General features: G+C 37.1%; 1 protein-coding gene across 2 annotated transcripts in view; it reads left to right on the forward strand.

The window, feature by feature from the left end:
* Positions 1 to 24,417, forward strand: part of MAN1A1 (mannosidase alpha class 1A member 1) — a 168,307-nt gene extending 143,890 nt beyond the window's left edge. For both annotated transcript variants that reach the window (XM_036870936.1, XM_036870937.1), the window contains exons 9-13: positions 256 to 371; positions 9,941 to 10,160; positions 10,921 to 11,093; positions 23,316 to 23,431; positions 23,832 to 24,417. In XM_036870936.1, coding sequence (XP_036726831.1) covers positions 256 to 371; positions 9,941 to 10,160; positions 10,921 to 11,093; positions 23,316 to 23,431; positions 23,832 to 23,958 — 752 coding nt within the window. In that variant the 3' untranslated portion in view covers positions 23,959 to 24,417. The remainder of the gene's footprint in view (positions 1 to 255; positions 372 to 9,940; positions 10,161 to 10,920; positions 11,094 to 23,315; positions 23,432 to 23,831) is intronic.
* The last annotated feature ends 764 nt before the right edge of the window (positions 24,418 to 25,181 follow it).

The following is a 25,181-nucleotide window of genomic DNA, read 5'->3' on the forward strand; positions in this document are numbered from 1 at the left end:
GGGTTGATTATATATTTTTTATCTGCATGTTTACAATACTACATTGGTAATTATTTAAAGTATATCACATTAGTTAACAGCACACCTGCTCATTTCAGAATATCTTTCTGAAAACAAGAGATTTGTTGGAATTTAAATGTAACATTGAGTTGCAGTTGACTTAACGGTTTTGCATTCTAGTTACTAATATGATTTTACTGCATTATCTGAATTAAAGTCTGAATCAGTCTAAGATTCATTTCCCTCTCTTTGCAGATCATGTATCAGTTGGAGGACTTGGAGACAGCTTTTATGAATATTTGCTAAAGGCATGGTTAATGTCTGACAAGACAGATCTACAAGCTAAGAAGATGTATTTCGATGCTATTAAGGTAAACCCAAATTTAAATCATCGTTGCCACTCAACTAACTTATAACTTGCATATTAATCAAGCTTTAATGAAAAAATGGAATACTACCTGAGTGGGTTACAAAATGTTTCCAGTTAGGTAGAGTTCAATATGTGCTAATATAATTATAACAATAATAATCATACTTGATAATGTTTAGTTCTAATAGGGCAGTTAAAAGTTTTTTTCATGGTTCAAACCTCAGTTAAGATTCACACGTCTGAAAAAGGGGTATTTTTCTTCAACAAGTATGAGTTCCCTATTAGAGTCACACTTAAAATTATGGAGAGGAAAAAATCCTGAATTTATTATATATTCTAAAAATTGAGGAAGTTAAAATTGCCCAAGATTACAGACAATCCTAATGGCTACCTCCCTTTGAAGTAAACTTAACCTCCAGAGATAAATAGTACTTTCAAATAAAAATCTGAACTAACCGAACTAATATTTAATCGAAGATTATTAATAGTTTTCAAAGGTCCTTTGTGATGGAGGAGGAATGAGAGTGAACAAATATTTGAATTACCTTCTGTGTTCTAAGTAGTGTGTTAGATAGGTACTTTATGTAGTGTTTGTTTCCTTAACTAGTTTTTTTTTAATTTTTATTTTATATTGATTAACAATGTTGTGTTGTTTAAATAGTTTTTTTTTAAAGTGAAATGTAGTTGATGTATGATATTATGTTAGTTTCAGGTGTACTATATAGTGATTTGACATTTGTATATGTTATGAAATTATCACCACAATGAGTCTAGTAACCATCTGTCCCCATACAAAGTTATTACAGTATTATTGACCATATTCCGTATGCTGTATATTGCATCCCTGTGGCTTATTTTATAATTGGAGGTTTGTACCTCTTAATCCTCTTCACTTATTTCTCCTGCTCCCTCATCCCCCTCCCCTCTGGCAACCACCCATTTGAACACTTAGGTTGCTTCCATATCTTGGCTATGGGAAAAAATGCAGCAGTGAACATGCAGGTGCATATATCTTTCCATATTAGTGTTTTTGTTTTCTTCAGATAAATACCCTAAAGTGAAATCGCTGGATCGTATGGCAGTTTTATAGTGGCTGCACCAATTTACAATCCCAAAATAGCACACAAGGATTCCCTTTTCTTCATATCCTCACCAACACATGTTATTTGTTGTCTGTGATGATAGCCATTCTGACAGGTGTGAGATGTTATCTCATTGTGATTTTCATTTGCATTTCCCTGATGATTAGTGATCTTGAGCATCTTTTCATGTGTCTGTTGGCCGTCTCTCTGCCTTCCATCTTCTTTGGAAAAATGTCTATTCAGGTCTTCTGTCCATTTTAGCCTGGTTATTTGTTGAGTTGTATGAGTTCTTTGTGTATTTTGGATATTAATCCCTTATCAGATATATTTTCAAATATCTTCTCCCATTTAGTAGGTGGCCTTTTCACTTTTTTTTTTTTGTTAGTTTCCTTCACTGTGCAAAAGCTTTTTAGTTTGTTGTAGTCTCACTTGTTTATTTTTTATTTTATTTTCCATCCCTGAGGAGACAGATCAAAAAATATATATATAGATATAGATATATATATACACACATATAGATATATATATATATATTGCTAAGACCAATGTCAAAAGAGAGCACTGGGGCTTCCCTGGTGGCGCAGTGGTTGAGCGTCTGCCTGCCAATGCAGGGGACGCGGGTTCGAGCCCTGGTCTGGGAGGATCCCGCATGCTGCGGAGCGACTGGGCCCGTGAGCCACGGTTGCTAAGCCTGCGCGTCTGGAGCCCGTGCTCCATAGCAAGAGAGGCTGCGATGGTGGGAGGCCCGCGCACCGCGATGAAGAGTGGCCCCCGCTTGCCGCGGCTAGAGAAAGCCCTCGCACAGAAACGAAGACCCAACACAGCCAAAATGAAAATTAATTAATTAATAAAAAAAAAAAGAATGTCCTGGAGGGATTGCTTTAAAAAAAAAAAAAAAAAAAGAGAGCACTGCCAGTGTTTTCTTGTAGGAGTTTTATAGTTTCAGGTCTACACTTAAATCTTTAATCAATTTTGAATTTATTTTTATATATGGTGTGAAAAAGTAGTCCAGTTTGATTCTCTTGCATGTAGCTGTCCAGTTTTCCCATCACCATTTATTGAAGAGGCTGTCTTTTTCTCACTGTATATTCTTTCCTCCTTTATCATAGATTAATTGATCATATAAGTGTGGGTTTATTTCTGGGCTCTCTATTCTGTTCCATTGATCTATGTGTCTGTTTTTGTGACTGTACTGTATGGTTTTTATTACTGTAGCTTTGTAGTATAGTTTGAAAGCAGAGAGTCTAATACCTCCAGCTTTGTTCTTCTTTCTCAAGATTGGTTTGATTATTTGGGATCTTTTGTGGTTCCATACAAATTTTAGAATTATTTGTTCTGGTTCTATAAAAAAATGTCTTTGGTAGTTTGATAGGGATTGCATTGAATCTGTTGATTGCCTTGGGTAGTCTGGTCATTTTAACAATATTTATTCTTCCAATCCATGACCATGGTATATCTTCTCATTTGTTTGTGTTGTCTTCAGTTTCTTTCATTGATGTCTTATACTTTTCAGAGTACAAGTCTTTTACCTCTTTGGTTAGATATATTCCTAGGTATTTTACACTTTTTATGCAGTCATAAATGGGATTGTTTTATTAATTTATCTTTCTTATAGTCTGTTATTAGTGTATAGAAATGCAACAGATACCTGTATATTAATTTTGTATCCTGCAATTTTACTGAATTTATTTATTAGTCCTACTACTTTGGTAGTGTCTTTAGGATTTTTCTATATATAGTATGTCATCTGCAAAAAGTGACAGTTTTACTTTTTCCTTTGCAATTTGGACTTCTTTTATTCTTTTTCTTGTCTATTTGCTGAGGCTAGGCCTTCCAAAACTATGTTGAATAAAAGTGACAAGAATGGGCATCCTTGCCTTGTTCCTGATCTTGTTGCTTTCAGCTTTTTATCATTTATTATGATGTTGGCTATAGATTTGTCATATATGGGCTTAATTATCTTGAGGTATATCCCCTCTGTATCTAATTTGTTGAGAGTTTTTATCATAAATGGATGTTGAATTTTGTCAAAAGCTTTTTCTACATCTATTGAGATGATCATATGAGTTTTATTCTCCAATTTGTTAATGTAGTATAGCACATTGATTGATTTGCAGATACTACACCATCCTCGCATCCCTGGGATAAATCCCACTTGATCGTGGTGTATGATCCATTTCATTTATTGTTGAATTTGGTTTGCTAATATTTTGTTGAGGATTTTATCATCTATGTTTATCACTGATATTGGCCTGTATTTTTTTTTTTTTTTTGATTTTGGTATCAGGGTAAAACTGGCCTTATAGAATTTCAGAAGCATTCCTTCTTCTTCAGTTTTTTGGAATAGTTTGAGAAGAATAGGTGTAAACTCTTCTCTAAATGTTTGGTAGAATTCACCCATGAAGCCAACTGATTCCAAACTTTTGTTTGTTGGAACTTTTTTTTTTATTACTGATTCAATTTTTTTACTGGTAATTGGTCTATTAATATTTTCTATTGATATTTCCAGTTCCATCTTAGGAGATTATTTATTTCTAGGAATTTTTTCATTTCTTCTAGGTTGTCCATTTTATTGACATATAAATATTCGTAGTAATCTCTTATGATCCTTTTTATTTCCATGGTATCATTTTAACTTCTCCTCTTTCATTTCTGATTTATTTATTTGGGCCCTCTCTTTTTTTCTTGATGAGTCTGGCTAAAGGTTTATCGATTTTGTTTATCTTTTCAAAGAACCAGATCTTAGTTTCTTTGATCTTTTCTATTGTTATTGCAGTTTTTTGGTCTCTATTTTATTTATTTCTGCTCTACTAACTTTGGGTTTTGTTTGTTCTTTTTCTGTTTCCTTTGGGTGTAAGTTTAGGTTGTTTATTTGAGATATTTCTTGTCTCCTGATGTAGGCTTGTATTGCTATAAACTTCCCTCTTAGAACTGCTTTTTCTGTGTCCCATAGATTTTAGATCAATGTGATTACATTTTCACTTGTCTCCAGGTATTTTTTTATTTCTTCTTTGATTTCTTCAGTGATCCACTGGTTGTTACTAGTGTATTGTTTAGCCTCCACATGTTTATGTTTTTTGCATTTTTTCTTGTAGTTTATTTATAGTCTCATAGCATTGTGGTGAGAAAAGTTGCTTGATACGATCTCAGTTTTCTTAAATTATCTATTTATTAAGTCTGTTTGGTCTAATGTGTCATTTAAGGTCAGTGTTTCCTTATTTTCTTTCTGGATGACCTGCCTATTGATGTGAGTGGGGTGTGTAAGTCCCTTACTATTATTGTGTTACTGTCAATTTCTCCTTTTATGTCTGTTAATATTTGCTTATGTATTTAAGTGGTCTTATGTTGGGAGCATATATGTTTACAATTATTATATCTTCATCTTGGATTGATCCCTTGATCATTATGTAATGTCCTTTTTTGTTTCTTTTTACAGTCTTTGTTTCAATTCTATTTTGTCTGATGTGGTATTGCTTCCAGATTTCTTTCCATTTCCATTTGCATGGAATAACCTTTTTTATCTATCAGTCTGTGTGCCTTTAGATCTGAAATGAGTCTCTTGTAGGCAGCATATATATGGGTCTTGATTTTTCCATATATATGGGTCTTGATTTTTCATGCATTCAGCCACTCTATGTCTTTTGATAAGAGCATTTAGTCCATTTACACTTGAAATAATTATTATACGTATGTACTTTTTGCCATTTTGTTCATTGTTTTCATAGTTCTTTTTAGTTTCTTTCTTATTCTTTTGCTCTCTTCCCTTGTGATTTGATTACAATCTTTAGCTTTATGTTGTGTTCCTTCCTCTTTTTTGAGTGTGTGTATCTATTATAGGTTTTTGGTTTGTAATTACCAAGAGGTTCATATTGAACATCATTCATATGTATATATGATTATTTTAAGTTGATGATCTCTTAAGCTTGAATACGTTCTAACCACTCTACATTTTTACTTCCCCCACCATGTGTAATGTTTTTGATGTCATATTTTACATCTTTTTGTTTTGTGTATCCATACTACTTATTATGGATATATATGATTTTACTACTTTTGTCTTTTAACCTTCTTACTAGCTTTATGTGGTTGATCGACTACCTTTACTATCTGTTTGTCTTTACCAGTGATGTTTTTCCTCTCATAATTTTCATATTTCTAGTTGTGGCCTTTTCTTTTCTGCTTAGAGGAGTCCCTTTAACATTTCTTATAAAGCCAGTTTAGTGGTGCTAAATTCTTTCAACTTTTGCTTGTTTGTGAAACTCTTTATCTCTCTTTCAAATCTGAATGATAACTTTGCTAAGAAGAGTATTCCTTGTTATAGGCTTTTCCCTTTCATCACTTTAGATATATTGTGGCACTCCTTTCTGGCTTGCAGTGTTTCTGCTGAGGAGACATCTGATAGTTTCATGAGAGTTTTCTTGTAGGTAACTAGTTGCCCTTCTCTTGCTGCTTTTAAGAGTCTTTATCTTTAATTTTTACCATTTTAATTATGATGTGCCTTGGTGTGTCTTGTTTGGGACTTTCTTTGCTTCCTGGGCCTGGATGTTTGTTTCCTTTCCCAGGTTAGGTAAGTTTTTAGCTATTGTTTCTTCAGATAAGTTCCCTGTCCCTTCCTGTCCCTCTTCTCCTCCTTGGACCCTGTAATGCAAATGTTAGTATGCTTGATGTTGTGCCAGAGATCTCTTAGATTAACCTCATTTTTTTAATTTCTTTTTTTATCTCCTTTCTATTCAACTTTGTGTGATTTCTACTACTCTGTCTTCCAGATCACTAATTCATTCCTCTATATCATCTAACGTACTGTTTATTCCTTCTAGTATATTTTTTAAATTTCCGTTATTGTATTCCTCAGCTCTGTTTCTTCCTTACATTTTCTAACTCTTTGTTGTTGAAATTCTCACTGTATTTATCCATTCTTCTCTTGAGTTCAGTGAGCATCTTTATGATCATTACCTTGAACTCTTTATCAGGTATATTGCTTATCTCTACTTTGTTTTGTTCTTTTTCTGAGGCTATGTCTTGTTCCTTCATTTGGATCATATTTCTCTGTCTCCCCCTTTTCCCAGTTCTCTATGTTTATTTCTATGTGTTAGGTAGGTAACTTACATATCCTAATCTTAGAGAAGTGGCCTTATGTGGGAGATGTCCTGTTGGGCTCAGCCTCTTACATAGTTTAGATATGAAATTAGAAATTTTTTAAAAAAATAATAATTCATAGGGGAAAAATGGATATTTGTAATTCCAATGATGTTGCCATTGTTCTAAAATCAGTGTCCCTAAAAGGAATTCTGGGTGATTTCACAATAGACCAACTTATTTGTTTAAATATAAATACAACTTGCACTGCTCTAGTTGACTGGATTTAATATTACATTGGTTCCCTCCAAGGTCAGTAGTGAACTTCACTAAGTAGAGCAGACACAACTCTTTACTATTTCACATATAGGAACCAGACACCTTAGTTAGAACATTGGCCTTCATTTCGCACAGCCTTTAAAGGACATGATAAACATTAAAAGCATACTAGGATATGGTCCATATGGCCTCTTCAGGTTTATTTTTCTTCATTCCTATGAGGTTTCAGGTTTTAAACCAGGGAGTTCTCCATACAGTATGGTTTGCATTATGTCATTTTTAATTACAGTCCTGGCAGACATTTTAATTATTCTAATTTTAAAGTGGCCCCCTAAGATCTTGATGTTCCAGGAAAGGCAACTTTAAAATACTCTTTGAAATAATTTTCCTCCAGTTTTGAGAACTATACCCACACAGCTTTTAGCATATTGTATTTAGACAAACCATTGACAGGAAAATCCATTAAGAGCAAATGAAGTCAAAGTGTTTCCTCTTTCTCTTAATAGTAAAAACACTTTCAATCCATTGTGTGTTTTCGACATAGAAAGCAAAGCTAGAACAGTTATACTTCTGATTTTAAGAAGTAGTCATGTGTTACATAGTAAAGTTTCTTTGTATTGCTTGTACTTTAAAATATCATTATTATGAAAGAGAGGATCCCTTACAATACTGTTCCGGACAGTTGAGTTACTGGAGATGTAGTCCATCAGTTTTAGCTTCCAGTGCATTTTGGAAATCATTTAATCCCAGAGTGGCATGTTTTCTTTCGTGTGTTAATAACGAAATACTTTGAGTTTTCAACTGGCTGTTATGGCCTCATCTGGAGGCCATACTAAGAATCCATAGTGGTGGATGCTCATGCTGCAAGAAAGTCCACTGGAGTGAATGATACCTGGGCAGGTGATGTATTAGACATTTAGGATTCTATAGGCACAGCCAACTAATTTTTTTCAAATGTAGAAGGATGAAATCACAAAATATACAATACTCTTTTTTCCTAATCAATTCTCTGTAGGCTTGACACATTTTTTAGAGCCACCAAAGACTATTTTTTCCTCCTTTATATTTATTTACATTTTCCCATTGCCACACAAACATTGTTTTAAAAGTCTTGGAATTTCGTTGTAATTTATTTTGAGAGATAGCAACTTGGTCAGAATCATGCCAAAAATAATATAGTACTTTATTCAGGATCTGTAACAGGGTAATAATGTTTCTCTAATGCATGCTCAAAAGCTATTACTCTTGCCATGTAGAAAGAATAATTTCTTGGGTGATGAACAAGTATCTGCTTGAAGGACTTTATTGCAATTTGTGCTATGAGAAGTATAAATAGCTAAGATGTTCAGTTGCATTAAATAAGAATGAAATACTAATGTAATAACTAGACCATCAATAAAATTAGCTTAACCACAGTTAATGAGCACAGTAGTGCGTTCATTTATTTCTTACCATCTTGGTTTCATTTGTTTATTTCCAGTAAAGGTAGGAGAGGTTTTATCTACCTTTGCATTCATTTTCATTCATTCTCTTGTATCACAAGTAGTCTGTATCTACTACAGGCATGCCTCAGAGATATTGTGGGTTCAGTTCCAGACCACTGCAATAAAGTGAATAACACAGTAGAGCAAGTCACATGAAATTTTTGGTTGCCCCGTGCATATAAAGTTAATATTTACACTATACTCTAGACTGTTTAATGTACAATAGCAGTATGTCTAAAAAAACAATGTACTTACCTTACTTAAAAAATGCTAACCATCATCTGAGTCTTCAGTGAGTTGTAATAGTAATGTTAAAGATCACTGATACAGATCACCATAACAAATATAATAATAATGAAAAAGTTTGAAGTATTGCAGATTATCAAAATGTGACACCGAGACATGAAAAGAGCAAATGCTTTTGGAAAAACAGCACTGATAGACTTGCTTGACGCAGGGTCACTGCAAAACTTCAATTTGTGAAAAATGCAATATCTGCAAAGCACAATAAAGCAAGGCTCAATAAAATGAGCTATGCCTGTATTCCCAAATGTGATTCCTAAAATCCTCTCTTTTTTTATAATAGTATAACAGTTATAGACACAATCATAGCCCTTCTCCTTCCAAGAAGTAATTGGGGGTGTAGGGGAGCATTTCCTGTTAAAGTAATTAAAAATAGTAATGCCAAGCACTTACACTACAATTTTGGTTTTTTTTTTAAAAAAAGGCTTATCTTATTTTGTTTATTCAAAAGAATATCAACAGTCCTGGGGCAGAAATAAAAGGTGTTTAACAAACCACTTTTGTAAACATCATTTCTCCCAAATTTACAGACCTTTATTCTTTTTTTAAAAAAAAATACTTATTCATTGTATATTAATGTCCTTTTTAAAAGAATTATTAGGGAGGAATTTAATTCAAGTGTTACCACAATGGAGATGTGATGATGATAAATGACCTTTATCAAGTGCTAATCACAGTACTGACTGCTTTATAAGCAAAATGTTGCAGTTTTCTCAGTGGATACTACTATTCCCATTTTATGCATACGGACACTGAGATTTAAGGATACAGTAAGCAAATTACCCACAAAGTTTACAGATAGTAAGTGTCAGAGCTGGAATTTGAAGCCAAGCAATCTGATTGACTCAAGAACAGCTCCTTTTTCCCACTCTGTTTTGCTACCCCTCCAAGCCTAAGAGAGAGAAAGGAGGGGTAATACCACCAGCCTGGATTTTATACACAAATATGGTCTGTTCACCATTCATGGTAGAGCCTGTGCTTTGTGTTGTTTCTCCATTTGTGAAAATGGAAATGCACTGAAGCAGCTCTTATCACTATACCAGTGGCCTATCTTTGAAAAGGAAACAGCTTTTTCAGTATGAGGACTACAAGTGTTTGGTCATGGAACCAAGCAAAACCTACTGGGCTGGCCCAACAGTGTTAATTCTAACTAACCAAACTAATAAGGCGTAGACTAGAGGACATATACAGAGAGCAATAACATGAAATTTCAGGTCGAATTGGATTTGTAGTAACAAACTCAAATCGTGAGTGATGTTTTATCTTTTTTTATTTTTTTAATGTGGTGTTTTTGGTATAAATCTGAGAAGAGATTACAAAATGTTGAAAATAAGTATTATTTTCAGGCAATTGAGACTCACTTGATCCGGAAGTCACGTAACGGACTGACTTACATCGCAGAGTGGAAAGGGGGCCTCCTGGAACACAAGATGGGCCACCTGACCTGCTTTGCGGGAGGCATGTTTGCCCTCGGGGCAGACAACGCTCCTGAAGGCCTGACCCAACACTACCTTCAACTCGGGGCTGAAATTGCCCGTACCTGTCATGAATCTTACAATCGCACATGTGAGTACCTGTTACTCTTCATACACAATCTGTGTGCTTTTTATTTCATTCAGTAAGGAACTTTGTCCATTTTGTCCATTTGTTGCCATCAAAAGAACATCCACCATGCCTGATGAAACTTGATGATCATGATTAATATCTTAAATGAATCTCTATTTTTACTTCAAGAAGCATTGCTCTTCTATATAAAAATATTTACCTTTAGTTTACCAAGAAACAAAAATCCAGGCCATAAAGGGTTAAGTCTGTCTAACTTATTGGCCCTGCTTTAGGTAAATAACATTGGGTGAGAGTCTCTGTCCCAGTACAAAAGAAACTTGGTATGTTATAAACCATTATTAATCTTCCCAGAATCTCCATGAAATATATGATGAGTCTGGCGGCCTTCTTATAAAATAGGAGTTTGATGTACAAATACTAAATAACCTTCATGACATAATGACTTATAATTCTCAACCACTGATTTTCTAGCTCAAATAAGGTGGTGCTTTGCACCTACCCAGTAGGTGCTCAGTAAATGGTGGTTAAATGAAAGAAAATAAGGGATCATTACCATTTTCTAAAATGGACTCTTTTCGATGAATAAATTATAAAGGTATATTGAATATTGCTTATTATAGAGTGTTTATAATTATTCCTTAAAATGATTGTTTTGGCACCTCTCTTGAATGTTGTAAGGTACTTTCTAGTTTCACTTAAGTTATAGACACTAAACATTGTCTAGGACAATAACCCTTGTCCTCCATTGCATCTCCTTTAGTTGCGAAACTGGGACCAGAAGCTTTCAGATTCGATGGCGGTGTTGAAGCCATTGCTACGAGGCAAAATGAAAAATACTACATCCTACGGCCAGAAGTTGTTGAGACTTACATGTACATGTGGCGACTGACTCATGATCCAAAATACAGGAAATGGGCCTGGGAAGCTGTAGAGGTGACGTTTTAGTTTGCTCATGTTTCTTATAGAAAAATGTCTGTGGAAAAAATGTTCAGTGATACCTATAAATCTAGCATATCAACTTTTCTATGATCTTTAAAGCTTAAAGTTTTGACCAGCCATCTTTCCATTCAAAACTGAGTGTTTTCAGTTAAGTCATCCTATATCCCTGGCTTCAGCTTTGCTTTACGTAACAGTGATATAAATATACCTACTCTGGTGTTGAAGGAGAAATCTAGAAAGGCGTATTATAAAATTAAGTTCTCATGACTATAAAAATGCTGATCGGTTAATTCCACAAAGGATTACGGGCAGCTTGGGAATAGTTACCCCAAACTGCTCTCTGTTTCAAGAAACCACTATGTGATTGCTCCTTTTAGTCTTTGGGCATGAAAATGATAAAATATGCTTTTAGTTAGAGTAAATTAGCTACTTAGAGCTAAATTTTAGAAAGTACCTATAGAAGAACTACTTTGTACAAGAATATTCCAACACTAGTCTCAGGATTCTCCGAATATCTATAAGCTTCCTATCTGTCCAGTGTGTTATTTGAATTGTCTTTGTCACTACTTGGGTCTCTTCCTGCTGAATATGGTGTATCATCTTCCTAAACTAATCTGTTGAACACTTTGTGTGCCGAATGCCAGCAGAGGTGCCCTTCAGGATATGCATCAAACAACGTCTAATTTTAGAGCTATCATTCCAAAAGGAGTGAGAGGGAATTCAGGGGATAAGAACAAGCAAATGCTTTAATTACATTCTCTTATTGTCTAGCACTCTTTGTTAGAAAGTTAGCTGTCTTTTAAAACCATTAGGAATAACTCCTCTCGGGAAATCTGAAATGAATATTGCCTTTGTGTAAAATTTAACTGATATCTTAGGAGCCACTGATGAATCTTGCTTATTACCCTCTTCATTTAATGTGTGTCTTATAACCAGTTATCAATCATTTTAAGTAATAGCAATTTTTTAGGCCTCTTTTTTTTTGCATAATTTTCTAATTATGGTTAGTTGTAATTTCAGTTTCTTTAAGTTTATGTTTTTTCCTCTGAAAAAAGTATATTAAAATTGAGGTTCATCTAAGCCTTGGTGATTGGGAATTATTTTGGTCTTCAGTAGGCCAGCAAAGAAATTAAGGTTAATACTCACCTTGCAAATATCAGTTTAAATTGAAAATATCAGAAATAACATATTTCATCAAATATAAAACACCATAATTGATAAGAAACACCATTTTATATACCATTAAGAAAGCACAACACTACCAATTAAATTATGACATTGCCAATTTTAGAGACGTTAAAGTGTGAAAAATATATTACAGAATTGATCAAAAGTGGAAGAAGTAAGTAAATACTGTCATGTGGGCAGGAAGCTTCCATTTGCTTGGTTCTTTGGGGGGGGGTGCAAGGTTTGTTTGTAGGGTAATAAGGTTGGTTTGATGTGTTAGGATTTTTATCTATTAACCCCTTTTAGTGTAGCATGTGATGTCAAATTGTTAACTTGTCACAACACAGGAATTCCCCTTGTTTTTGCCAGTAGTACCAATAACTTCTTTTTTTTTTTTTTTTTTAAACGTTTCTTTAATTAATTTATTTATTTTATATTTATTTTTGGCTGTGTTGGGTCTTCGTTTCTGTGCAAGGGCTTTCTCTAGTTGTGGCAAGCGGGGACCACTCCTCATCGCGGTGGGCGGGCCTCTCACTGTCGCGGCCTCTCTTGTTGCGGAGCACAGGCTCCAGACGCGCAGGCTCAGTAGTTGTGGCTCACGGGCCCAGTTGCTCCGCGGCATGTGGGATCTTCCCAGACCAGGGCTCGAACCCGTGTCCCCTGCATTGGCAGGCAGATTCTTAACCACTGTGCCACCAGGGAAGCCCCCAATAACTTCTGTTAGAACTTGAGGTGTAGTGGGGAGGGAGGAGTGAGTGCTAGGGGCTCTTGGTCTTTTGTAAAGCACGAAGACCATAGACTTAGGAGGTATGGCAGCCCTTTTTTTTCCTTTCTTCCTGTGTCCCATCTCCTCAGCCCACCCTATGTCTCAGCTACGGCTCCAGAGTGCGGCACCCTGACCTGCGGGCAGCATGACTTCCAGCGCCCAGTCTTGTCAGCTGTGCTGACTCAGAGCCCCTTCACAGGCAGCTGGCTGTGGTCTGGGAAGCGTGGGAGAGTCTGCAGCCCCAGGGGCAGCCCTCGGCCAGTGAGGTTTTAGAGTTGATGGATAACTATCCAGTCTTACTCCTCTGAAGAATAATTCTGAGATGCATTCTAGATAGTTCCTTACAGGGTTTCCAGCGGGAGCAAGCCCCCCCCACCCCATGCACACAGCAGTGACCTGCTCAACGTGTATTTCACTGGCCCTTCTCCCTTCCTTGTTTCACTCTCCCCACTCACTCGCTCACTTCCTGATATCACCTCCCCCAAAATCTCCCTGCATCCAATCCTTGTCTCATGTTCTGTTTTTAGAGGAACTCTTGCCCAGAGGCTGAGAGCCCCAAGAACAGACTGTGGTGAAATGATGTTCTGATCAGACTAAGCGGCCTGGTTACATAGCCACTTCCACTGTGGAAAAACTGTAAAACCAGGGCCTATTACGGGGGGCCCAGGAGAGCTGCTTGTCCCCAGCTTCACATCCCTAAAGTCTTAAAATTTAGACTTGACATGAAGGTTTTTCATTTTTTGAAAGTTAAAAATGCCTCTTCAGCATCCTCCCCCCTTTTTTCTTCTTAACTTACCAAAAGCCTCAAAAAATAAAAATAGCTAGGCCTCTCTAAACACCTGAAAGGCCCCTGTCACTGTGCTAAGTGTGGCTTCATCTTGAGTTTTATTCGTTTTTTTTTTTTAAACATCTTTATTGGAGTATAATTGCTTTACAATGTTGTGTTAGTTTCTGCTGTATAGCAAAGTGAATCAGTTATATGTATACATATATCCCCATATCTCCGCCCTCTTGCATCTCCTTCCCATCCTCCTTATCCCACCCATCTAGGTGGTCACAGAGCACCAAGCTGATCTCCCCGTGCCATGGAGCTGCTTCCCAGTAGCTATATATTTTACATTTGGTAGTGTATATATGTCAATGCTACTCTTTCACTTCGTCCCAGCTTACCCTTCCCCCTCCCCGTGTCCTCAAGTCCATTCTCTACGTCTGCCTCTTTATTCCTGTCCTGCCCCTAGGTTCTTCAGAACCATTTTTTTTTTTTAGATTCCATACATATGTAGTAGCATACGGTATTTGTTTTTCTCCTTCTGACTTACTTCACTCTGCATGACAGACTCTAGGTCCATCCACCTCACTGCAAATAACTCAATTTCATTTCTTTTTATGGCTGAGTAATATTCCATTGTATATATGTGCCACATCTTCTTTATCCATTCATCTGTTGATGGACACTTAGGTTGCTTCCATGTCCTGGCTATTGTAAATAGTGCTGCAGTGAACATTGTGGTACATGACTCTTTTTGAATTATGGTTTTCTCTGGGTATATGCCCAGTAGTTGGACTGCTGGGTCATATGGTAGTTCTATTTTTAGTTTTTTAAGGAACCTCCATACTGTTCTCCATAGTGGCTGTATCAGTTTACATTCCCACCAACAGTGCAGGAGAGTTCCCTTTTCTCCACACCCTCTCCAGCATTTATTGTTTGCAGATTTTTTGATGATGGCCATTCTGACTGGTGTGAGGTGATACTTCATTGTAGTTTTGATTTGCATTTCTCTAATGATTAGTGATGTTGAGCATCCTTTCATGTGTTCGTTGGCAATCTGTATATCTTCTTTGGAGAAATGTCTATTTAGGTCTTCTGCCCACTTTTGGACTGGGTTGTTTGTTTTTTTGATATTGAGCTGCATGAGCTGCTTGTATATTTTGGAGATTAATCCTTTGTCAGTAGCTTCGTTTGCAAATATTTTGTCTCATTCTAAGTGTTGTCTTCTCGTCTTGTTTATGGTTTCCTTTGTTGTGCAAAAGCTTTTAAGTTTCATTAGGTCCCATTTGTTTATTTTTGTTTTTATTTCCATTCCTCTAGGAGATGGGTCAAAAAGAATCTTGCTGTGATTTATGTCATAGAGTGTTCTGCCTATGTTTTCCACTAAGAGTTTTATACTGTCTGGCCTTACATTTAGGTCTTTAATCCATTTTGATTTTATTTTTGTGTGTGGTGTTAGGGAGTGTTCTAATTTCATTCTTTTACATGTAGCTGTCCAGTTTTCACAGCACCACTTATAGAAGAGGCTGTCTTTCCTCCATTGTACATTCTTGCCTCCTTTATCAAAAATAAGGTGACCATATATGCGTGGGTTTATCTCTGGGCTTTCTATCCTGTTCCATTGATCTATATTTCTGTTTTTGTGCCAGTACCATACTGTCTTGATGACTGTAGCTTTGTAGTATAGTCTGAAGTCGGGGAGCCTGATTCCTCCAGCTCCGTTTTTCTTTCCCAAGATTGCTTTGGCTATTCAGGGTCTTTTGTGTTTCCATACAAATTGTGGAATTTTTTGTTCTAGTTCTGTGAAAAATGCCATTGGTAGTCTGATAGGGATTGCCTTGAATCTGTAGATTGCTTTGAGTAGTATAGTCATTTTCACAATATTGATTCTTCCAATCCAAGAACATGGTATATACATCTCTCCATCTGTTTGTATCATCTTTAATTTCTTTCATCAGTGTCTTATTGTTTTCGGCATACAGGTCTTTTGTCTCCTTAGGTAGGTTTATTCTTGGGTATTTTGTTCTTTTTGTTGCAATGGTAAATGGGAGTGTTTCCTTAATTTCTCTTTCAGATTTTTCATCATTAGTGTATAGGAAGGCAAGAGATTTCTGTGCATTAATTTGTATCCTGCTACTTTACCAAATTCATTGATTAGCTCTAGTAGTTTTCTAGTAGCATCTTTAGGATTCTCTATGTATAGTATCATGTCATCTGCAAACAGTGACAGTTTTACTTCTTCTTTTCCGATTTGGATTCCTTTTTTTTCTTTTTCTTCTCTGATTGCTGTGGCTAAAACTTCCAAAACTATGTTGAATAATAGAAGTGAGAGTGGACAACCTTGTCTTGTTCCTGGTCTTAGTGGAAATTGTTTCAGTTTTTTACCATTGAGAATGATGTTGGCTGTGGGTTTGTCATATATGGCCTTTATTATGTTGAGGTAAGTTCCCTCTATGCCTACTTTCTGGAGGGTTTTTATCATAAATGGATGTTGAATTTTGCTGAAAGCTTTTTCTGCAGCTATTGAGATGATCATATGGTTTTTCTCCTTCAATTTGTTAATATGATGTATGACATTGATTGATTTGCGTATATTGAAGAATCCTTGCATTCCTGAGATAAAACCCAATTGATTATGGTGTTTAATCCTTTTAATGTGCTGTTGGATTCTGTTTGCTAGTATTCTGTTGAGGATTTTTGCATCTATGTTCATCAGTGATATTGGCCTATAGTTTTCTTTTTTTGTGACATCTTTGTCTGGTTTTGGTATCAGGGTGATGGTGGCCTTGTAGAATGAGTTTGGGAGTGTTCCTCCCTCTGCAATATTTTGGAAGAGTTTGAGAAGGATAGGTGTTAGCTCTTCTCTAAATGTTTGATAGAATTCACCTGTGAAGCCATCTGGTCCTGGGCTTTTGTTTGTTGGAAGATTTTTAATCAGGGTTTCAATTTCATTGCTTGTGATTGATCTGTTTATACTTTCTGTTTCTTCCTGGTTCAGTCTCGGAAGGTTGTGCTTTTCTAAGAATTTGTCCATTTCTTCCAGTTTGTCCATTTTATTGCCTTTTAGTTGCTTGTAGTAATCTCTCATGATCGTTTGTATTTCTGCAGTGTCCGTTGTTACTTCTCCTTTTTCATTTCTAATTCTATTGGTTTGAGTCTTCTCCCTTTTTTTCTTGATGAGTCTGGCTAATGGTTTATCAATTTTATCTTCTCAAAGAACCAGCTTTTAGTTTTATTGATCTTTGCTATTGTTTCCTTCATTTCTTTTTCATTTATTTCTGATCTGATCTTTATGATTTCTTTCCTTCTGCTAACTTTGGGGTTTTTTGTTCTTCTTTCTCTAATTTCTTTAGGTGTAAGTTTAGGTTGTTTATTTGAGATTTTTCTTGTTTCTTGAGGTAGGAATGTATTGCTATAAACTTCCCTCTTAGAGCTGCTTTTGCTGCATCCCATAGGTTTTGGGTCGCTGTGTTTTCGTTGTCATTTGTTTCTGAGTATTTTTTTATTTCCTCTTTGATTTCTTCAGTGATCTCTTGGTTATTTAGTAGCATATTGTTTAGCCTCCAAGTGTTTGTATTTTTTACAGTTTTTTTCCTGTAATTGACATCTAGTCTCATAGCATTGTGGTCAGAAAAGATACTTGATATGATTTCAATTTTCTTAAATTTACCAAGGCTTGATTTGTGACCCAAGATATGATCTATCCTGGAGAATGTTCCATGAGCACTTTGAGAAGAAAGTGTATTCTGTTGTTTTTGGATGGAATGTCCTATAAATATCAGTTAAGTCCATCTTGTTTAATGTGTCATTTAATCCTTGTGTTTCCTTATTTATTTTCACTTTGGATGATCTGTCCATTGGTGGAAGTGGGGTGTTAAAATCCCCTACTATTACTGTGTTACTGTCGATTTCCTCTTTTATGGCTGTTAGCATTTGCCTTATGTATTGAGGTTCTCCTATATTGGGTGCATAAATATTTACAATTGTTATATCTTCTTCTTGGATTGATCCCTTCATCATTATGTAGTGTCCTTCTTTGTCTCTTATAATAGTCTTTATTTTAAAGTTGATTTTTTCTGATATGAGAATTGCTACTCCAGCTTTCTTTTGATTTCCATTTGCATGGAATATCTTTTTCCATCCCCTCAGTTTCAGCCTGTATGTGTCCCTAGGTCTGAAGTGGGTCTCTTGTAGACAGCATATATACAGGTCTTGTTTTTGTATCCATTCAGCCAGTCTATGTCTTTTGGTTGGAGCATTTAATCCATTTACTTTTAAGGTAGTTATCGATATGTATGTTCCTATTACCATTTTCTTAATTGTTTGGGGTTTGTTTTTGTAGGTCTTTTCCTTCTCTTGTGTTTCCTGCCTAGAGAAGTTCCTTTAGCGTTTGTTGTAATGCTGGTTTGGTGGTGCTGAATTCTCTTAACTTTTGCTTGTCTGTAAAGGTTTTAATTTCTCTGTGGAATCTGAATGAGATCCTTACTGGGTAGAGTACTCTTGGTTGTAGGTTCTTCCCTTTTATCACTTTAAATATGTCCTGCCACACCCTTCTTGCTTGCAGAGTTTCTGCTGAAAGATCAGCTGTTAACCTTATGGAGATTCCCTTGTATGTTATTTGTTGTTTTTCCCTTGCTGCTTTTAATATTTTTTCTTTGTATTTAATTTTTGATAGTTTGATTAATATGTGTCTTGGTGTGTTTCTCCTTGGATTTATCCTGTATGGGACTCTCTGCACTTCCTGGACTTGATTGACTATTTCCTTTCCCATATTAGGGAAGTTTTCAACTATAATCTCTTCAAATATTTTCTCAGTCCCTTTCTTTTTCTCTTCTTCTTCTGGAACCCCTATAATTCGAATGTTGGTGTGTTTAATGTTGTCCCAGAGGTCTCTGAGACTGTCCTCAATTCTTTTGTCTTTATTCTGCTCTGCAGTAGTTATTTCCACTATTTTATCTTCCAGGTCACTTATCCGTTCTTCTGCCTCAGTTATTCTGCTATCGATTCCTTCTAGAGAATTTTTAATTTCATTTATTGTATTGTTCATCATTGTTTGTTTGCTCTTTATTTCTTCTAGGTCCTTGTTAAACATTTCTTTTATTTTCTCCATTCTGTTTCCAAGATTTTGGATCATCTTTACTATCATAACTCTGAATTCTTTTTCAGGTAGACTGCCTATGTCCTCTTCATTTGTTTGGTCTGGTGGGTTTTTACCTTGCTCCTTCATCTGCTGCATATTTCTCATGCTTCCCGTTTTGCTTAACTTACTGTGTTTGGGGTCTCCTTTTCGCAGGCTGCAGGTTCGTAGTTCCTGTTGTTTTTGGTGTCTGCCCCCAGTGGGTAAGGTTGGTTCAGTGGGTTGTGTAGGCTTCCTGGTAGAGGGGACTCGTGCCTGTGTTCTGGTGGGTGGGGCTGGATATTGTCTTTCGGGTAGGCAGGGCTGCATCCAGTGGTGTGTTTTGGGGTGTCTGTGACCTTATTATGATTTTAGGCAGCCTCTCTGCTAATGGGTGGGTTTGTGTTCCTCTCTTGCTAGTTGTTTGGCATGGGGCGTCCAGCACTGGAGCTTGCTGGCTGTTGGGTAGAGCTGGGTCTTAGCATTGAGATGGAGATCTCTGGGAGAGCTCTTGCTGGTTGATATTATGTGGGGCCTGGAGGTCTCTGGTGGTCCACTGTCCTGAACTCGTCTCTCCCACCTCAGAGGCTCAGGCCTGGCACCCAGCCAGAGCACCAAGACCCTGTTAGCCATGTGGCTAGAAGAAAAGAGAGGAGAAAAAGAAAGAAAAAATAATAAGAAGAAGAAATAAAATAAAATTTAAAAATTAAGTAAAAAAAAAAAGAGAGAGCAACCAAACCAATAAACAAATCCACCAATGATAACAAGCACTAAAAACTATACTAAGATAAACATGAAAATCAGAAACAAGTCAGTCACAGACAGCAAACCCCAAGTCTACAGTTGCTCCCAAAGTCCACTGCCTCAATTTTGGGTTCATTTGTTGTCTATTCAGATATTCCACAGATGCAGGATAGCTCAAGTTGATTGTGGAGATTTAATCCACTGCTCCTGAGGCTGCTGGGAGAGATTTCCCTTTCTCTTCTTTGTTCGCACAGCTCCTGGGGTTCAGCTTTGAGTTTGGCCCTGCCTCTCTGTGTAGGTTGCCCTCAGGCGTCTGTTCTTCTTTCAGACAGGACGGGGTTAAAGCAGCGGGTGATTAGGAGACTCTGGCTCACTCAGGCCGGGGGGAGGGAGGAGTACAGAATGTGGGGCGAGCCTGCAGTGGCAGAGGCCTACATGACGTTGCAACAGCCTGAGGCGCGCAGTGTGTTCTACCCGGGGAAGTTGTCCCTGGATCACAGGACCCTGGCAGGGGCGGGCTGCACAGGGTCCTGGGAAGGGAGGTGTGGATAGTGACCTGTGCTTGCACACAGGCTTCTTGGTGGCTGCAGCAGCCGCATTAGCATTTAAGCCCATCTCTGGTGTCTGAGTTGATAGCTGCGGCTCGTGCCCGTCTCTGGAGCTTCTTTAGGCAGTGCTCTGCCTTCTGTGGATAGACAGGGAAGGAATCCCCTCTCCTCATGCACCCCAAAACAGTGGTCTCTTGCCTCTTAGGCAGTTCCAGACTTTTTCGCGGACTCTCTCCCAGCTAGCTGTGGTGCACTAGCGCCCTTCAGGCTGTGCTCACGCAGCCAACCCCAGTCCTCTCCCTGGGATCTGACCTCCGAAGTCTGAGCCTCAGCTCCCAGCCCCTGCCCACCCCGGCGGGTGAGCAGACAAGCCTCTCAGGCTGGTGAGTGCTGGTTGGCACCGATCCTCTGTGGGGAACCTCTCCGCTTTGCCCTCTGCACCCCTATTGCTGCGCTCTCCTCCATGGCTCCGAAGCTTCCGCCCAGCCAACCCCCGTCTCTGCCAGTGAAGGGGCTTCCTAGTGTGTGGAAATTTTTCCTCCTTCACAGCTCCCTCCCAGAGGTGCAGGTCCCGTCCCTATTCTTTTGTCTCTGTTTTTTCTTTTTTCTTTTGCCCTACCCAGGTACGTGGGGAGTTTCTTGCCTTTTGGGAAGTCTGAGGTCTTCTGCCAGCATTCAGTAGGTGTTCTGTAGGAGTTGTTCCACATGTAGATGTATCTTTGATGTATTTGTGGGGAGGAAGGTGATCTCCACATCTTACTCCTCTGCCATCTTCTGGACTAGTCTTGAGTTTTATTCTCAGGACAACCTCATGTTGAGAAAAGGCATGCTGCCTGGGTCCAGGAAACTGAGGCCACAGCTAGGGAGTCTGGAGCTTGGATTTGGCCCCCACCTCTAAAACATTAGATTGTCTTCTTGACTACTCTGGTTCACCACATCAGGATTGGGGGAGAAAAAGAATGAGTGGAGGTGAACTGAAAAGATGAACAACGTTTGGGCAGTGCCTACCCCAAAAACAACTCTTTTTTCTATAATAAAAGAAGGAGATTTTAGAAATTTCTACAGGAGGGAGGGTTAGCTGTTTATCATGCCTGGCCCTCTCTTTAGCTTATTTCTTTATTACCAAAGAACTTCAAGGGGCAAACCAAGAAAAACTTCTGTGGATAAAATCTTTTTTTTAAGAAGATGTCTAGAAATAGGATTTCATTATGTTCAGTAATAACAAATTTACCCATGTCTTCTAAATCTTGGGGTTTTTTTCCTTTTTTACAAATAATTTTTGGCCTACTCCATGTATCTGGTATTTGACTTTTTGTCAAAAAGAACTGTTATCAAGAAAGAAGGAAGGAAAAATATAATAGGACCTGAAAGTTCCTTTCTTCAGGCTTTTCCCCCACTTAGCTCTTTGTCTGAAACTAAGAATATAATGGAAGCTTTTTTTTTAAGTTAATTGTTCTTATATTCCCCAGGGCTTTTAAACAGTACCAAACGAGGAGATGGGTGTTTTTTATTCACATAGCCTGCCAGTTAGATTTTCTTTCACCTGGTAATTAAATGCTTCTCCTCCGGGCCCCATGCTCTCTCCCTTCTGCCCTCCAGCCCTAGGGTGCAGAATCAATATCCTCATTATCAGTGTCTGCAGATGGAAGCTGAGCGCTCAGCACCACATTCCTGCTCCCTGCCTTTGCCTTCCATCTCACGTTTTCTGGGCTCCGCATGCTTAGAGCCGTGCTTTCCTCCAAAGCCCTTTTCTAGCCAATGAAGATTTTTCTCAACTAACATGGCAAGATCTATGCCATATCTTCATGGTAGTTGAGCTAAATGGGAGGAAAATATGATGTAATTATGCACATAAAAAAAGAGGGACAGGGTTGTGATCTGTAAAAGAAAACTGAAAAATAAATGAATAATGACATGAGAACCTAAGAGTAACATTTTTGTTCATGTTTCTTGTGTTTTCTTTATCTCATTAAAAATTTTAAGGGGTTTAGGCTTACACTTTATTATTTTTGTCCACATTCTATGAATTAGAACCAGATTTCCAATGGCAGTTTGTATACAGTGGAAATCTTTATTTGACCATATAGTTATTAGAATTAATAGGATGTGGTGAATAGAAAATAACTTTCCTGGAGATGACTATGCCTGGTAACCAGCAAAGCAAACCAGTGTAATTTCCAAATACAAAGAGCGGTCAGGTTAGCAGCAGCTGACAGAATGGAAGGCAAGTTATTTTAGGTGTTACCTAAATTTTCGTTCCCACACTGCCCAACTGGTGTCCTTTCCCATCTCTGACTGTAGTACTCGTTGTAGTCAGGCAGCTATAGAAATGTAGGCTCATTTCTCTCTTGGTAGTTACCAGTGGTTTCATCCCATCTTTCTTCCATCTCAGACTAAAGAAAAGAAAAATGTATTTCAGAAATAGATACCAAGCATGTTTTTTTCACTGCTTTCCATTTTCTCTTTTATATCTGTCGGTCACCAATATCACTCTGTACTCCACAATCAATTTTTTTTAAATAAGATATTCTGATGATAGTAGCAGCTGTTTTTGGTCGAGTACACTTTCTCAACCAGCGGTTTAGAATCCCAGTTGACATGAACAATCTCTCTAGACCAGGGGTCAGCAAACTTTTTCTGTAAGGGCCAGAGAGAATTAGGCTTGGGGGCCCTATGCATTTACTCAACTCTGCCATTGTAGTGAAAAAACAGAGCCACACACAATATGTAAACAAGTGAGTGTGACTGTGGTTCAATAATACTTTACTTACAAAACAAAAAGCAGGCTGGATGTAGCTTGTGGTCTGTAGTTTGATGCATCCTGCTCTAGACCATAAAAAGAAATGGTAAAAATCACTGAAATTCCAGAACTAAATGTAGAAGTGTTTCCAATTAGATGAGATATACCGTCCATGTGTCCTTTAACTTTTCATACTTTATTTGCATTTACATGTTATGGTTTTTTAAATTTTCACCTGAAACTATTGCAATCTATCATTCCATTTGAATCCTTATTTTATTTAAATGTGACAATCTAATGGTAAAAATTTGTGCCAGTCAGTTTACTGGAATGTGACCATTTTTTTCCCTCCTCTTTGTGATTTAGGCCTTGGAGAAACACTGCAGAGTGAAAGGAGGCTATTCAGGCCTCAGGGATGTTTACTTCCATAAGGAGAGCTATGATGATGTGCAGCAGAGTTTCTTCCTGGCAGAAACACTAAAGTAAGTAAAAATTATTCTGGATGTATGTGACTAAGATACCTGAAGAGATCTTCTTTCTAGTTGTCTTTATCATGAACACATTCAAATAACATCAAGCGTGACTGCTTCCGAATGCCATTCTACATGCATGGCAGTAATTGCAGGTGTGTTTTCATCATCATGTAAGTTCAATGACTTGGGACTGCTTTGTATGGTTCTCGTACACAGGGACCAAAGCACAGAGCAGCTTCTTTCTTCGGCATTAATGAGTATACCCCTTAAGGTTTTGCTATACTTGACGGTTGTCCATGATTCTCCATAAGATGAATGGAGACATTGATGTGTTTTTTTTCTGTCTCTTTGTGGTTTCACTGGCTGACAGGGTCTCTCAGGCCTCACATACCCATGTTTCTCTCTCCAGATATTTGTACTTAATATTTTCTGATGATGATCTACTTCCACTGGAACACTGGATCTTCAATACCGAGGCACATCTTCTCCCTGTACTCTCTAGGGATATAAAGAAAGTTGAAGTCAATGAGAAATAAAAAGACATTTTATATTTTACTCTCCTCCATTCCCTTCACTGCATACCTTAATAATTCTTTTTCTGGTGATCAGGCATATGATGAATTTTTATTAATAGGTCTGTGATCATTCTGTTTTAAAATTGTTTTGCAGTCTTTTATGTTTATTATCATAGACATAGATGGACCTAAATTCCTTATTGTAGCCTTTATTATTCATGCAGTGAATCACATGGTTTTTTGTTTGTTTGTTTGTTTTAAGTAATCTTTTATCTCTGGAGTTCATGAAGGTGTAGTATCATTTTTATTAAACTGAATAGAATGGTATACCAATGACCTCTTAATTACAATTTTGATTTGACTGCAAAAATTTTTCCTCCTCTATGAGGAGATGATGTCTGCTTTAAGCTGTAATGTTTTGCCATGTTGCAAAAAGCCATAATAATAAATTAAATAATAAAAAAGCTTTTTCCTTTTCAATTTCGTGTTAATCTGGTTTGTCTATCCACCAGAGACAGATCTTATAACTGTGACAAGCCTCCTTATGCAGGTCTATCATTATTTGATAGAATGTCTTCTAAAATACTTTACTCACATTTTAATTCAAATTAGAATGTCATCCCAAAAGGATCATCTCCTCTTGACCTCATTTCATTGGATCCACGGTATATTTTTGTTGGTTACTTATATTAGTGTTTCCTAATTTGGGAATTAGTTCTCAGGGTTTACTTTAAATGCCCTGTGTCATCTCTGGATCATGTACTGGTTAATTTCTTCCATTCTCTACCACACAGTGAAGTGAGCTTTCCAGTTTTTCAGAGCTCTGCTGTTACCGAATTATATTTTTTTAAAGGAAATTGTATAACTTTTAGTGTGTTAGCTTTTGCTTTCATCTGAACATATGAAGAAATTGGGGCTCTCTCTGAAGAGAGGGTGAGTATTTCATACGGTTTTTTGTTTGCATTTCATCTTTCATTTTTTTTTTCTCAAAAAAAATGAAACCATTACATTTCGTTCAGGTTTTTCAGATTTGAAAAGAGCACTTTCTCAAATGTAGTAAATTATTTCATTTCAGTTTATGAAAGCAGGATTTAACTCTGAAAGAATTTTTGCCAATGTGTCTATTCATGGTCAATTGAGGAAAATCTAATAAACTTTTAGGCCAAATTAGGATATAGTGTATTTTGTCTGGTTAAATTCAACATAGCGATTTCCGCTTAGAAGTAATATGTAGGAATGGACAC

This window comes from Balaenoptera musculus, chromosome 12 (assembly GCF_009873245.2).
Source record: "Balaenoptera musculus isolate JJ_BM4_2016_0621 chromosome 12, mBalMus1.pri.v3, whole genome shotgun sequence".
Classification (NCBI taxonomy): Eukaryota; Metazoa; Chordata; class Mammalia; order Artiodactyla; family Balaenopteridae; genus Balaenoptera; species Balaenoptera musculus.